Source organism: Corvus hawaiiensis, chromosome 16 (genome assembly GCF_020740725.1).
Source record: "Corvus hawaiiensis isolate bCorHaw1 chromosome 16, bCorHaw1.pri.cur, whole genome shotgun sequence".
NCBI classification, from domain to species: domain Eukaryota; kingdom Metazoa; phylum Chordata; class Aves; order Passeriformes; family Corvidae; genus Corvus; species Corvus hawaiiensis.
The window spans coordinates 8,249,951-8,264,781 of NC_063228.1; the positions used below are offsets into that span (position 1 = coordinate 8,249,951).

The 14,831-nt window shown below is 60.0% G+C and overlaps 2 protein-coding genes across 6 annotated transcripts; one reads left to right on the forward strand and one right to left on the reverse strand.

The window, feature by feature from the left end:
* Positions 1 to 185: 185 nt before the first annotated feature.
* Positions 186 to 6,779, reverse strand: LOC125334430 (hexosaminidase D-like). 5 transcript variants are annotated; one of them, XM_048321247.1, is made up of 15 exons: positions 6,713 to 6,779; positions 4,021 to 4,227; positions 3,704 to 3,809; positions 3,333 to 3,564; positions 3,092 to 3,201; positions 2,682 to 2,769; positions 2,437 to 2,601; positions 2,161 to 2,344; positions 1,891 to 1,962; positions 1,579 to 1,783; positions 1,405 to 1,487; positions 1,117 to 1,195; positions 850 to 951; positions 632 to 721; positions 186 to 520 (listed from the first exon to the last, which is right to left on the reverse strand). In XM_048321247.1, the coding sequence occupies exons 3-15, from the start codon at positions 3,796 to 3,798 to the stop codon at positions 337 to 339; spliced, it is 1,689 nt and encodes a 562-aa protein (XP_048177204.1). In that variant the 5' UTR covers positions 3,799 to 3,809; positions 4,021 to 4,227; positions 6,713 to 6,779; the 3' UTR covers positions 186 to 336. The 5 variants fall into 5 exon arrangements, with proteins under 5 accessions (XP_048177204.1, XP_048177203.1, XP_048177207.1 ...); XM_048321246.1 differs by having other exon boundaries at positions 4,021 to 5,858; positions 6,713 to 6,746; XM_048321248.1 differs by lacking the exon at positions 6,713 to 6,779 and having other exon boundaries at positions 428 to 520; positions 640 to 721; positions 4,021 to 6,673.
* A 3,493-nt stretch (positions 6,780 to 10,272) lies between these two features.
* Positions 10,273 to 14,812, forward strand: MLST8 (MTOR associated protein, LST8 homolog). The gene is made up of 8 exons (XM_048321229.1): positions 10,273 to 10,553; positions 10,658 to 10,709; positions 10,780 to 10,942; positions 11,038 to 11,113; positions 12,899 to 13,051; positions 13,180 to 13,304; positions 13,719 to 13,882; positions 14,339 to 14,812. Exons 1-8 carry the CDS (start codon positions 10,425 to 10,427, stop codon positions 14,455 to 14,457), a joined length of 981 nt encoding a protein of 326 aa, XP_048177186.1. The 5' UTR covers positions 10,273 to 10,424; the 3' UTR covers positions 14,458 to 14,812.
* Positions 14,813 to 14,831: the final 19 nt, after the last annotated feature.

The following is a 14,831-nucleotide window of genomic DNA, read 5'->3' on the forward strand; positions in this document are numbered from 1 at the left end:
GGCACAAGGGTGTCCCCATGAGCTCTGTCACACTCTGCCCTGTGGCTGCCAACCCCTCCAGCTCCATCAGAGCCTGAGCAGGGGCCCAGGAGGTGTCACAAGATAGACCCCAGCCCTCCACACCAGCCTGAGCTCCCTCTCCCTGCACTGGGGGCAGAGTCGTGGCCCCCCAGCACCCAGCAGCATCTACGAAAATACTTTATTGTGGAGGGGGGTGTGCAGGGGCTCTGTACAGTGCAAACGGCGGCAGCAGCGCCGTCACCAGCAAACAGACACGCGATGGTGGCCCCCAAAGCCCAGCCAGGGGGGCAGCGGGAGCTGGGGGGGCTGTTGCCCCTATGTGGCCTTGGGCCGGCCGTTGAGGCGGATGATGGCCCGGTAGTCCCGCACCAGGTCCCGCAGCTGGTCCAGGTAGGGGTTGACGTTCTCTTCCATCCACTCTTCCACTGTGTCAGGGAAGTAGATCCTCTCCAGCTGGGCACGCAGGTCATGGACAAAGCTCTCCCAGTCCTCATGGAGCCTGGGGAGGGGAGAGCAGGGGTCCAGCTCCCTCCTGCGAGGGACCCCAGGGCTGAGCCTGGGACCCCTCCCAGCCCTGTGCAGACTCCTCCCAGCCCCCAGCACCACGTACTTCAGCACCTTGCTGCCAAAGCTCTCCATGTTGCGGGGGTTCCCAAACTGGCGCTTCCGGTGGTAGGGGCTGAACCAGCCCTTGATGGCACTGGAGAGGCACGAGGGAGTTGGGGGCACAGGGGCCATGGGGGATGGGGAGCTGCACATGAGGCAGGTCCCCTCCCATGGAGAAACATGGCCAGAGGCACCAATCCCACTGCTCCCCCCGCCTGTTACCTCTCCTCCTCCAGTGCCTTAAGGATGCTCTCCTTCAGGTGGCCATTAACCTGCTCTACCATGTGGTAGATCTCCACACCAGGGAACACTCCCCTGCCCTCGCTGGGGAAAGGGAGGGCAAGGTGAGGGCCCTGGACGTGGGGTGCACTGGGCTGGGTGAATCCCAGCACCCCGGTGGGTCTGGGACCAGGGCATTTGGGTGCCCAAGCCCCTGCTTCCCTCCAGCGCCTCCCTTCTGATGCAACTGCCACAACCACGTGCACGCACCAGGTGCTCTGCTCCAGCTGCACGCTCTCCAAGCCCAGCGCATCCAGCACCTTCCTCTTTGCATCTTCTGTGAAGCCCCCTGGAAGGGTGAGGAAAGGGGCAGAAGAGCTTGGGACACCTCACCATCAGGCTTGCCCCAGCTTCACCACACCCCCAAAACTGGGTGAGCTGAAGCTCTTCCTCCTCTGTCTCCCACCTCCCCCCAGCACCCTGCCCAGCAGGACGGGCTCTGGCAGGCAGTGGGAGGTGAGGGTGAGCCTGGCCATGCCAGCAGAGCTGGGGGCTCACCGTTCACCAGGGTCTGCAGGCAGATGGCCAGCGAGGGGATGCTGACGGGCAGCAGCTCGCAGAGCACCGAGTAGTGATCGTACCTGCGGGGCAGGGACAGCCATCACCTCTGCACTGTGCCAGCACGGCTGTGTGGGCACCGGGAGGGCAGGGCGGGGTCCCACCACCCCTTACCTCTGCCAGCCGGTGAGCACTATGCCCTGCAAGCGCAGTGGGGCCAGCCGTGGCACGGCCTGCATCACCTTCAGCCAGCTCAGGTGGTTTTTCAGGTGGTAGCTCAGCGGGGTCCAGGCCTGAGCCGGCCCCGTGGTGCCCTTGAAGGCGCTGGCGAACCAAACCGCCTCGAAGCCGCTCTCCACGTACTTGGTGAGGAACGGCACTGCAGTGGGACAGGCGCGAGCCACCAGTGCCACTGTCCCCAGGAGGCTGGGGGGGGCTCAGGGGGGATCCCCCCACCATCCCCAGGAGCCTGGCATGCCACCTTACCAATCTGCTCAGCCTCGAAGTCGGGTGCATAGAACCACACCACGGGTGAGACGTGCTTCGCTATCCCGGACTCTGCAGGGAGGGCAGACGTTGGTGCCAGCAGCAGGAGGCAGCCTCAGGCTCCTCATGCTTCCCCGAGACCCGCATTCCCACAGGGCAAGGCATGGGCTCCTGCTGGCACTGGGCACGATGCCTGCCAGGGTGGGCACAGAGCGGGTGCTGCTGCGGAGCCTGGCCCAGGTGCCACCACTGCTGTCCCTGTCCCCTCACCCTGCAGCGCTCCCACGCTGATCTTCCTCAGCATGTCATCCCACATGAGCACCCGCAGCCCCCAGTACTGTGCTGTGAGGAAGCCCAGAATCTCCTTGATGTGCTTCAGGTACATGGTCCCCACATCGCCCTTGTGGTGGCTCATCCAGTTCTTGGAGTCTATCCCTTCCCCGAGATGGAACACCTGAACTTGGGGGAAGGGAGATGCTCAGCAGCCCTGGGAGCACCCCTGGTGCCTGGGGCGTGGGCTGGGGTCCCTGCACAGCCCCTGCCCACCTCATCTGCGCCGATGTGGATCCAGGTGGAGCGCCGGTGCTTCTCGATCACCTGCGACAGGATGCTCTTGAGCAGGGCCAGGGTGTCGGGGACGTGGGGGTTGAAGCTGTTGGGGAAGCGCTCGACCTCCCGCAGGTGCTGGTACTTCTCATGCTTGAGGATGAACTGTGGGGAGGAACCATCAGGGGGTTGTCCAGAGGGAATCCCTGTGATTTGGGATGGGGAGCAGGACTGGGACCCTCTACCTCCACATGACCAAAGGTCTGCACCAGGGGAACCACCTCCAGCTTGTATTGGTCTGCCAGCTGCTGGATCCGCTCGATGTCCTCCTCGCTGGGAGGGCAGGGACAGGCTCAGCGGGGGATGCCGGGGCAGAGGGCAGAGCGTGGGGGCACTTTCCCTCCTCCCCCTCCACTGCCACCCTGCCCACATGGCCCCAGCTGCCCCACATGTGTGCACTTCACTGAGGGGCACAAATATTGACCTGTCAGGCCAGGAAACTGGTCTGCCCAGCAGCACAGCCTGGCACTCTGACTGTGGTTATCGTGGGCACGGGGCCAGGTGGGTCACACCCAGCCCCTGGAGCACCGGGACCTGCTGGGGCCGCAAGCCCCACAGCCAGCTCGGCACACAGCCCTGTGTGAGCCCTGCTCACCTGTAAGCGTACGGAGACCTGAGGATTTCCAGCTCCCCCTTGAAGGGGAACATGTCCTCGTACTCGATGAGGACACCGTTGGCTCCCAGCTGGGACAGGAGGGGGAACACCTGCAGGGTGGGCAGGGTGGGCTCAGCAGTGGGGATGGCACAGTCCAGGTGTCAGCAGGGACAGCTGGCAGGCCGAGCCCCGTCAGTGCATCCCTCCTTGGCCCCTCCTCCCTGTCCCCGGGCATCCTCACCTGTTCCAGGTAGGAGACTCTGGGTGCAGCTCCCTTGAGGTCCAGGTGGACCAGCCTCATCTCGGTGGCACTGACATCCCTGGGGACCTGCTGCTTTTGCCTCAGGGCCATTATCTTTGCCGCAGGGACCTCCAGAACCTGGCTCTGGGGGATGATGTCCTGGACGATGTCACCCGTGTCCCCCCAGAACCCGCTGTCCTTGCTGACGTGCTTGTGCAGCTCCAGGGTAAAGCTGCAGGGAGTGGAGCAGGGATGGGGGTATCCACGGGGTTATGGGGTCACCAGCTGCCCCCCAGCACCAGGTGCCACAGAAGCACAGCTCAGGGGTTGCTGCAGACCCCGACCTCCCTGGGGTCCTGCTGTCACCTCACCTGTCACGGAAGAGGAACTTGATGCCAGCCAAGGCGACAAGGAGCAGCACTACGAGGCGCAGCAGGTTCAGCCGGTGGCTCCGCTGGAAGGCCATCTCTGGGAGCTCTGGGGACACACACGGGGGTCCAGCACCCCACGGCCAGCAGTGGCCGGAGGGACCCCAAGCACAAGTGAGCCCACACAGCCCCACGTACCGTGCCCTGCTCCCCTGACCATGGCAGCACAAGACCCGGAGAAAGGCGACATGGGGACAACCTCTCTGGCCAGCCTGGTCCCAATCGGGGACGTGTGCGGCAGTGCCCCATGTCCCTCCTACCTCGTGTGCCCCAGCGTGGGGCCAGCAGCCTGCTCCGCCTCTCCCTCTGCCTGCACGGGTGAGGCCGGTGCCAGAGCAAACAGGGCGGTGGTTGCAGAGCGGGTCCCCACCGGGGGTCCCGTCCGGCTGCCGGGTCACCCCCGAGCTAGGGGCCGTGTCACAGGGTGGCTGGATGGGGTAGCATCACGGGGTGGGTACGGTGCAACCCTGTGGGTAGAGAAGAGGTGATTGGGAGCCACCCAGGCGCATGCCAGCACTGGGCTGCTCCGGGGATGGTACCGGCACAGCCACGGCACTGGCGGGGTGAGGGTGGCAGCCTGGACCCCCTTGGCACCCGCAGGAGCCATGAGAAGGGAACCACGGATCCTCCTGGGAACCACACGCAGGCATCACTTCTTACTCCTGTTTCTCCAGTTCTGGTGTGCTCGGTGAGGCAGGGACGGGGCAGCGCAGCCACCCCCGGCGCTGCTGCCGCCAGCACTTCTGGTGAGCTGCCACCCAAACGCATCCGAGCTCAGGGTTAAATTCTGCGCCGGCAGATTGGGGAAGTGAAAAGCAGATTTTGGCAGCTGTGGGTGCCCAAGCGGCTCAGCTGATCGCGAGGGTTTTGTTTGTGTTGCCACAGCGGTGGCATCGGGGAGAGCCGCGCTGAGCCGCCCCGCGCCTCCGGCTCCGAACGAGCCCTCTCCCAGACACAGCCCTAATCCCTCCCGACACGCTCCTCCGCACGCTGCCACGGGGTGCAGGGGATGCAGCGCCGGGACCCTCCCGGGCAGCGGGACGTGCTGTCCCCAGAGCCCGAGGCCCCAGCAAGACCACGTCACAGGGCAGGACAGCGATGTGCAGGAGGGAGCTGGAGCATCCCTGCTCCATCCCCACCTCCCGGTGCCCGCGGGCACCCAGCACCTCGGTGCCCGTGTGCAGGAGGAGGAGCAGGAGCAGGTTTTTGGAGAGCAGGTTGTTCCCTGCGCTCCCTTCCCTGCATGGACAAGGTACTTTGCAACACAGCACCTCCTGTGCTGCGGGGGACAAGTGTGGTACCCAGTCCCTGCCATGCCCAGCCCGGGATACTCCTGGCAGCTCCAGCACAGCCCAGCAGGGATGTGCCAGGCTGGAGATGGTTGCCAGCCCAGGGGTCACCACTGGGTGCACAGGAAGGCACAGAGGGGACACAGGAGAGGGGTTAGTGGCCCCTGGGCACGCAGTTTGGGAAGCCCAGCACCCAGGAAGGCCATAAATATGCCAAGTGCTAATGGTGCTGTCATGGGAACACAGCGCCTGATCGGAACAGGGATAAATATTTAGACAGACGCTGTCAGCTCGCCAGGATTCGGTGTTTTTAATGTAAGTTATCTTATTTAAATAGGGCAGGTTCTCAGAGCTGGAGCTCCCTGGCACAGCCAGGGCAAGGGCAGGCAGGATGGGTGCTGGCTGGAGGGGAGGCAGCACCAAGGGGTGCCGGGAACAGCCAGGGCACCACATCCCTTGGCAGGAGGGCTCAGCTGAGGGATGCCTCCCCTCTAACCCGGCATCTCGCTACGAGCACCCACTATATTTATTAACATCCCATCTTCTGCTGCCAGCGCTGTGGGGACGGCGCTGGCACAGGCCCTGGGAGGCTCGGAAGTGCCCGTGGCTCCTCACAACCGGCCGGGCTGACTCAACGCTTCACCGGCAGCAGGGCGAGGAGGGGCCGGACCCTGGGCCCCCTCTCTGCTCCACGCTGCCCAAGTGGGTTTTGCTGCCAGCCCCCTGCGCCCAGCTCCCTGCTTACCTTGCCGAGCCCCAAGGAGAGGAGGATGGAAGCAAATCCAAATGTGAGCCTGGAGGTGGCAGGGCTGTGGGGAGGATGCAGCTGAGTGTCCCCGGGGTGGCAGGGGGGGCGTTCAGTGGACTGGCAGTGAGGGTTTCGGGTGCTACCCGGCTGCCCACAGCTCCGCTCTCGTGTTCCCCACTGTTTCCACGCAGAACTCTCGCGCCCTCGGCACACCCAACAGTGCAGCCATGAGAGGAGCGATGCTGCTCCGTGTACGCTCCAAGTGCACACTCACACACGCGTGCACGCGCTCACGTGCTTCCAGAGCATTCCATGGCCAGCCTGGCCGAGACCATCCCGTGCTCTCAGCCTGTGCCACCCCCCAGGATGAGCTGCCCCCCGCCAGAGGTCACGGGACTGCCGCCCTACAGCCGGAGACTCCTGCACAGGGAGGCTGCAGACCCGCCATGGGGCTACAGCCCCATGGCAGCAGGAGGCTGTTCCCTCATCCCTGGGCAGAACTGGTCCCTGTCTCATCCTGTTCCCTCCCAGGACACTGGAGCACGCTCGGAACAGCCCCTGGGCACAGAGGACCCTTTCCACACCCCACCCATCCCTCCGTGCTGTGGGGCGCCACCCACAGCCCGCAAACCCGGCACACCCCACAACGCCCCACACCAAGGACACTCCTTGGGCATTCCCGCGCCCCACGGCACCCTTCAGGCTCTGCTCGGCACTCCTGCGGCCCCGGGCACACCTGCATCCTCCGCCGGCATCCCTGCATCCTCCCGGGGCTTCCCTGCGGCACCGGGACCCTGCATCCCCCCGAGCATCCCCGCATCCTCCCGGCACAGGTTCCCATCGCGACGCCGGGCATCCCTGCATGCCGCCGGCATCTCCTCGGCCCCGAGCACCCCCCGGTCCCCCGGCCCTTACCGGCAGGTGCGGGGCGGCCGCGGGCACCGCCGGGAGCGGGCGCGGGCACGGGCACGGGCACGGCCACCGCCGCCGCCGCTCTTAAAGGGCCCGGTGCCCGCCGGTGCGGCAAGTGAGGAGGGATGCACCGGACCCCGCCACTCGCCTCGCACAGCGGGGACCGTGCCCAGCGCCCCGGTGCCGCACGCGCACGGCGGGGAGCACCGGCACAGCGCGGGGCCGCCCGCCCTGCCCCAGGCGGCACCGGCACAAGGGGAGGCCCCGGGGCGGCCCCGCAGCGCCCGGTGCGTGCCCGGTGTCCCTTCCCAGTGCCCGTTCGGGCTCGATGTGTGCCCAATGCCCACCCCCGCCTAGCAATGCCCGGTGTGTGCTCTGTGCCTGGTGCCCAGTGTGTGTCCTATGTCCTGTATCGCACGTCCCGTGTCCCGTGCCCGGTGTGTGTGTGTCCCGTGTCCCGTGTCCCATGTCCTGTGCCCAGTGTGCGCCTGGTGTGTATCCCATGTACTGTGTCCCATGTCTCATGTTTCATGTCCCATACCTGGCGCCTGGTGTGTGCCCTGTGCCCAGCGTGTGTCCTGTGTCCCATGTCCCACGCCTTGTATCCCATGTCCCGTATCTAATATCCCACATCCCATGTCCTATGTCCCATATCCCATATCCCGTGTCCCATATCCCATCTCCCATATCCCGTGTCCCATATCCCATATCCCGTTTCCCGTTTCCCATATCCCGTATCCCATTTCCCATATCCCGTATCCCATACCTCACATCCCATATCTCACATCCCATATCACACGTCCCATATCCTACATCTCACATCCCATATCCCACACCCTATATCCCACGTCCCATATCCCACATCCCATATCCCATATCCCACATCCCACATCTCACATCCCATATCCCACATCCCATATCCCATATCCCACATCCCACATCCCATATCCCATATCTCACATCCCATATCTCACATCCCATATCCCACATCCCATAACTCACATCCCACATCCCATATCTCACATCCCACATCCCACATCCCATATCTCACATCCCATATCCCACATCCCACATCCCACATCTCACATCCCATATCCCACATCCCATATCCCACATCCCATATCTCACATCCCACATCCCATATCTCACATCCCATATCCCACATCCCACATCCCATATCCCACATCCCACATCCCATATCCCATATCTCACATCCCATATCTCACATCCCATATCCCACATCCCATATCTCACATCCCATATCCCACATCCCACATGCCATATCCCATATCTCACATCCCACATGCCATATCCCATATCCCACATGCCATATCCCATATCCCATATCCCATATCCCACATCCCATATCTCACATCCCATATCTCACATCCCATATCCCATATCCCACATCCCATATCCCATATCTCACATCCCATATCCCACATCCCATATCTCACATCCCATATCCCACATCCCATATCCCATATCCCATTTCCCATATCCCACATCCCATATCCCACTTCCCATATCTCACATCCCATATCCCACATCCCATATCTCACATCCCATATCCCATATCCCATATCCCACATCCCATATCTCACATCCCACATCCCATATCCCATATCCCACATCCCATATCCCACATCCCATATCTCATATCCCATATCCCATATCCCACATCCCATATCTCACATCCCATATCTCACATCCCATATCCCATATCCCATATCCCACATCCCATATCTCACATCCCATATCCCACATCCCATATCTCACATCCCACATCCCATATCTCACATCCCACATCCCATATCCCACATCCCATATCCCACATCCCATATCTCACATCCCATATCCCATATCTCACATCCCATATCCCACATCCCATATCCCACATCCCATATCCCACATCCCATATCTCACATCCCACATCCCATATCCCACATCCCATATCCCATATCCCACATCCCACATCCCATATCCCATATCTCACATCCCATATCCCACATCCCATATCCCATATCCCATATCCCATTTCCCATATCCCACATCCCATATCCCACATCCCATATCCCACATCCCATATCCCATATCCCACATCCCATATCCCACATCCCATATCCCACATCCCATATCCCATATCCCACATCCCATATCTCACATCCCATATCTCACATCCCATATCCCATATCCCATATCCCATATCCCACATCCCATATCCCATATCCCACATCCCACATCCCATATCCCACATCCCATATCCCACATCCCATATCCCACATCCCATATCCCATATCTCACATCCCATATCCCACATCCCATATCTCACATCCCATATCTCACATCCCATATCCCATATCTCACATCCCATATCCCACATCCCATATCCCACATCCCATATCTCACATCCCATATCTCACATCCCACATCCCATATCCCATATCTCACATCCCATATCCCATATCCCATATCTCACATCCCATATCTCACATCCCATATCTCACATCCCATATCCCACATCCCATATCTCACATCCCACATCCCATATCTCACATCCCATATCTCACATCCCATATCCCATATCCCATATCCCATATCCCACATCCCACATCCCATATCCCATATCTCACATCCCATATCCCACATCCCATATCTCACATCCCATATCCCACATCCCATATCCCATATCCCATATCCCATATCCCATATCCCACATCCCATATCCCACATCCCATATCCCACATCCCATATCTCATATCCCATATCCCATATCCCACATCCCATATCCCACATCCCATATCCCACATCCCATATCCCACATCCCATATCCCATATCCCACATCCCATATCCCATATCCCATATCCCACATCCCATATCCCATATCCCATATCCCATATCCCACATCCCATATCCCATATCCCATATCCCATATCCCACATCCCATATCTCACATCCCATATCTCACATCCCATATCCCATATCCCATATCCCATATCTCACATCCCATATCTCACATCCCATATCCCATATCCCATATCCCATATCTCACATCCCATATCCCACATCCCATATCTCACATCCCATATCTCACATCCCATATCCCACATCCCATATCTCACATCCCATATCTCACATCCCATATCCCATATCCCATATCCCATATCTCACATCCCATATCTCACATCCCATATCCCATATCCCATATCCCATATCTCACATCCCACATCCCATATCCCACATCCCATATCCCACATCCCATATCCCATATCTCACATCCCACATCCCATATCTCACATCCCATATCTCACATCCCATATCTCACATCCCATATCCCACATCCCATATCGCCCATCCCGTTTTCAGCACTGCGCCCCCTGGCGGCACCGCTGCCAACGTCCTCTCCCCCTCCCCGTGCGCAGTGGTCTCGCCTCTCCCTCCCCCCGGCTCCCCGCACATGGTACGTCCCTCCGCCGCGCTCCTGCGCATGCGCGCTCCCGCCGGACGCGGCCCGGGGCGGCTGCGCGCTCGGCTGGGCTCTGTGCGCACGCGCGGAGCCGGGAACCGGGAGCGCCCCGGGACCGGGGCCGGGGGACGCGGGGCGAGAGAGACCCGGGGCCGGGCCGGGACCCCGCGGGGCGAGAGAGACCCCGCGGGCTTTAGGGAGTCCCCCGAGCTCGGGCGGGGCGCGGCGGCTCCGGGAGCGGCGGCACGATGAACGCGGCGCAGGGCACGGTGGGCAGCGACCCGGTCATCCTGGCCACGGCCGGCTACGACCACACGGTGCGGTTCTGGCAGGCGCACAGCGGCATCTGCACCCGCACGGTGCAGCACCAAGACTCCGTATCCTTCCTTCCCCGCCGTCCCGGCAGCTCGGGGCCGTCCCCGCGTTCGGCCCCCGGGCCGGGCCCGGCTGATGCTCGTACCGACCTTAACGGCGCCCGCAGCAGGTGAACGCCCTGGAGATCACGCCGGACCGGAGCATGATCGCAGCCGCAGGTGAGCGCTCCTGTCCTGCCGGGCACACCGGGAACCGGGCCGGGGCTCACCCGCTGCCCGGTGCTTGCAGGGTACCAGCACATCCGCATGTACGACCTCAACTCCAACAACCCCAACCCCGTCATCAACTACGACGGCGTGAGCAAGAACATCACCTCGGTGGGGTTCCACGAGGACGGGCGCTGGATGTACACGGGCGGGGAGGACTGCATGGCCCGCATCTGGGACCTCAGGTGGGCACCGGGGGCGTTCCCCCCTCCGGCAGCACCCCCGAGCTGTGGGGCCGATCTCACAGCCCTGAACACTCCTTCCTCACTGTCTGTCACAGGTCCCGTAACCTCCAGTGCCAGCGCATTTTCCAGGTGAACGCTCCCATCAACTGTGTCTGCCTGCACCCCAACCAGGTGAGGAAACTGCATCCTCTGGGGTTTCCCAGCTCAGAGAATCCTGTGGAAAGGACATTGAAGCTCATCCCATTCCTGCCACGGGCAGGGACACCTTCCACTATCCCAGGGTGCTCCAAGCCCCATCCAGCCTTGGACACTTCCAGGGATGGAGCAGTCACAGTTTCTCTGGGCAATCTGTTCCTGTGGCTCCTCTGGGTAAACCTGAGGGACTGCAGAGATGTATCCCAGCAGAAGATGGGGTACAGCAGAAGATGGCCTGAGAGCTTCACACGATGTGTTTGTGCTAAAGACCTGGTGGCTGTTGCAAAGGGAGAGCACAGGGGCTGTGCTGGGCTCATCCCATGGGAGGAAACACACCCTTGGAGTGGGTTCTGCCCCTGAACATCACTGGGGATGTGATGGGAGCGAAGCTGGAAGAGTTGGGGTAGTTGGGAAGTTTGAGGGTGACAGCACTGCCAAGAAAAAGCATCATGGTCCCTTCAGGTTGGATTTGCTTGAGGTTCACCAGTGGGTTCAGCAGCTGTTGCTGAGCAGAGGGAGAGTGGGGGCTCTTGAAGAGGCTGAAGGGAGCAGGAGCTGGGAAATCAATAGGGATCAATCAGTGCTAATGGCCTGGCTGGGCTGGGCTGGGCTTGCAGGGCTGTGGTTTTGCCTGCAGACAGGGCCGTGCAAACCTCTGTAAAATGCTGAGTAATGGAAATGTTTCATTTCATTTGCAAAGGCTTAATTCTGCAAATCAGGAATTTCAGACTAAATTTGAGATCAGTTATTTGGACCAGACTATCCAAATGCTCTTGTAGTGTTGGTGCTGTGAGAATGCGTTATATTAAATAAATATTGCTGCACATAGGTCTTAGATAGGAAATAATCCCTGACCAAGATGCTGCTGAGGTGCAGGGTGTTGGTTTGTGAGCAGAAGGTGGTTAATTAATCCAAAGGTGGCAGCATTTGTTCGGACAGTTCTGTGGTTCTGCAGTTCCCTCTGCAGAGATGCTGATCCAATTATCCAGAGATTCCTCACAGCCTGGGTAAAGCCATGAAAACTTTGGACTCAGCATTTACACCTGCTGAGAGGGGTCTGAGGGTTCAGGAGCCCAGAAGAGGCTTTTGTGCAGTCAGATAATTGCATTGAGTGGTGTTTGTCTCCTCAACACCAGCCCCTGCTCCCAGGGACAGGATTAGCTGTGCCTGATGACCTGATCTCCTCTAGGGATTCTGCTAAAATTATGGACAGCGCAGGGCTGTCGATAAAGCCCTGGTTTGAGTGGAGACATGCCAGCATTGTCTTCTGCTCTGAGCACGGGATCAGAGCCAGGACTCCTGCCCTTGGCTCTTGTCCTTCCCCTGAGAAGGGGAGAGAGAGAGAGAAAACCCACTTCAGATTGTGATTTTCAGGTATCTGCACCCTTGAGTGCTTCAGTTGTTCAGTGGCCAACCTGGCCCTTAATGCTGCCTCTCAGATGTGCTGAAAACCACTTGGCTCCCGTGGATGTCGTTTGGAGCTGTAGCTGTGCCACAGCCCTGGAATTGGGGCAACTGCTGTTTGCCCTGGGGTTTACAAAATCAGCAAACCCCTCTGGGGAGGGAAACAGGCTTTTGCAGAGTGTCATGGGCATCAGTACTCGGCTGGGACAGCCAGGGTGTGAAACAGCCCTGAGCTGGGGAGAGAGGACGCAGGACAGGACCCTGCTGCTTAAGCCCAGAGCAGGGCTTGATGTGGGTGCCAGCTCCAGGCTGCTGCTCGGCAGTGCCCGGACAGACACGGCCGCTGTGTCCCTGCAGGCGGAGCTGATCGTGGGCGACCAGAGCGGGGCCATCCACATCTGGGACCTGAAGACCGACCACAACGAGCAGCTCATCCCCGAGCCCGAGGTGTCGGTGAATTCGGTGCACATCGACCCCGATGCCAGTTACATGGCTGCTGTGAACAGCTCGGTGAGCTCTGCTGGGATGTGCCAGAACAGCCGCGCTGGCTTGGCCAGGCTGTGCTGGGATGGGGGAACTGGGCTGGTTTCAGGTGGGCATCCACCAGCCCAGACACAGATCCCGCTGTGTCTCCGCAGGGAAACTGCTACGTGTGGAACCTGACGGGCGGCATCGGCGAGGAGGTGACACAGCTGATCCCCAAGACCAAGATCCCGGCACACAACCGCTACGCCCTGCAGTGCAAGTTCAGCCCTGACTCCACGTGAGTGTGGAGCCCCTCACCTCCCTCCCAGGGCAACCACGGGCCTTTCTGGGCAGGCAGGGGCCATCTGTGCCTCCAGCTGTGGCTGCTGCTGGCTGCACATTGCATGTCCCCAGGGAGGAGCGGGGCAGGAGGCACCGCAGAGTTGCTGTCAGTGGTGTCCCTGAGCTCAGCAAGGTTTGCAGCCATGAGCTGTTCTACAACTGGGATCCAACTGCTGCAAAGTGTGAGCTCCTTCACGGAGTCTGTTCAGCTGGAATCTCCTAAATCAGACGGTGCAGGCATAAGGAGATCTGATTGCAATGGGGGCAGCTCTCCAGGCCATCACTGGCCCTGGCCCAGGTCTATGGTAACAAGAGGCCCACAGGGGAACAGTGACTAATGAGGTTGCCCTCACATGTGTCCTTCTTGCAGGCTCTTGGCCACTTGTTCTGCTGATCAGACGTGCAAGATCTGGAGGACTTCAAACTTCTCTCTGATGACAGAGCTGAGCATTAAGAGCAACAACCCTGGGGAGACGTCCCGGGGCTGGATGTGGGACTGCGCCTTCTCCGGGGACTCCCAGTACATTGTCACAGGTGAGGCACCACCTGGACTGTGCCAGGGCCCTGCACCAGCTGGGCCTGACCAGTTACCCTGGCTGGGACATTGCCAGAGCCTGGGGCACAGGGGGTGTGAGGTGGGAGCACCCAGCCCCACACCCCCAACACATTCTTCTGACTGGACCATTTTGTCTGTGCTGCAGTGGGGCAGCTGTTTGAACTGGAGAGGAGATCTCCAGCTGTGCTGTTCATCTCACGGTTCACAGCATGTTAGTCCCTTAAGCACACCTCTGGTAATTTCCACACTCACTACTTTCCAAAATAATTAAACCCCACATAACAGAGGAATGCACTGAGCTGCTGTGCCATGCTGGTCATCACCAGCCCTAAGGATGGCTGAATGAAGCAAGAGGAGTGTCTTTCTTATATTAAGAGTAAAAAAGAAACTTAAAAGGTAGTATCATATATCCCTCTCTTCACTTTCTGTTCCAGCCTCCTCTGATAACCTGGCCAGACTGTGGTGTGTGGAGACAGGAGAGATCAAGAGGGAATACAGTGGCCACCAGAAAGCTGTGGTCTGCCTGGCCTTCAATGACAGCGTGTTGGGATAACGGGCACGTGTGGCAAGGACAGGACTGCTGTTTGTTTCCCCTTTCCTTGCCAGACCCTCTCCAGAGCCTGGGTCACGCGCTGGACCCATCCCCTCCCGCATGGACAGGGCTGGACCTCTGACAGGGGCAGCTGCAGCTGCCTGGGTCACCAGGCTGGGACCAGGCTTCAGCTCCAGGCAGGACATTGCTGAAATGTGTGTGGCCTCTGAGGGAGGGAGTGAGAGAGGGAGGCACAATCCCACTGCAGGGACACAGGTACAGTTCAGCTGCAGGAATCCCTGGGGCATTGGCTGCTGACAGCATTGGATGTTCGTGTACCCCAAAGTGGGAAAAAAATAAAAGCCTTTGCAAATGATGGGAGAGCCTGAACAAAG

What these genes read in the sequence shown, in the direction of transcription:
- MLST8 (XM_048321229.1), top strand. Translation starts at nt 10,425, where the DNA reads ATGAACGCGGCGCAGGGCACGGTGGGCAGCGACCCGGTCATCCTGGCC. An exon ending in TCTGCCTGCACCCCAACCAG is followed by an intron (nt 11,114 to 12,898) that starts GTGAGGAAACTG and finishes GTGTCCCTGCAG; the next exon opens with GCGGAGCTGATCGTGGGCGA. An exon ending in AAGTTCAGCCCTGACTCCAC is followed by an intron (nt 13,305 to 13,718) that starts GTGAGTGTGGAG and finishes TCCTTCTTGCAG; the next exon opens with GCTCTTGGCCACTTGTTCTG.
- LOC125334430 (XM_048321247.1), bottom strand. Translation starts at nt 3,798, where the DNA reads ATGGCCTTCCAGCGGAGCCACCGGCTGAACCTGCTGCGCCTCGTAGTG. An exon ending in CAGCGTGGGAGCGCTGCAGG is followed by an intron (nt 1,963 to 2,160) that starts GTGAGGGGACAG and finishes CCCTCCCTGCAG; the next exon opens with AGTCCGGGATAGCGAAGCAC. An exon ending in TTTGGCAGCAAGGTGCTGAA is followed by an intron (nt 521 to 631) that starts GTACGTGGTGCT and finishes TCCCCTCCCCAG; the next exon opens with GCTCCATGAGGACTGGGAGA.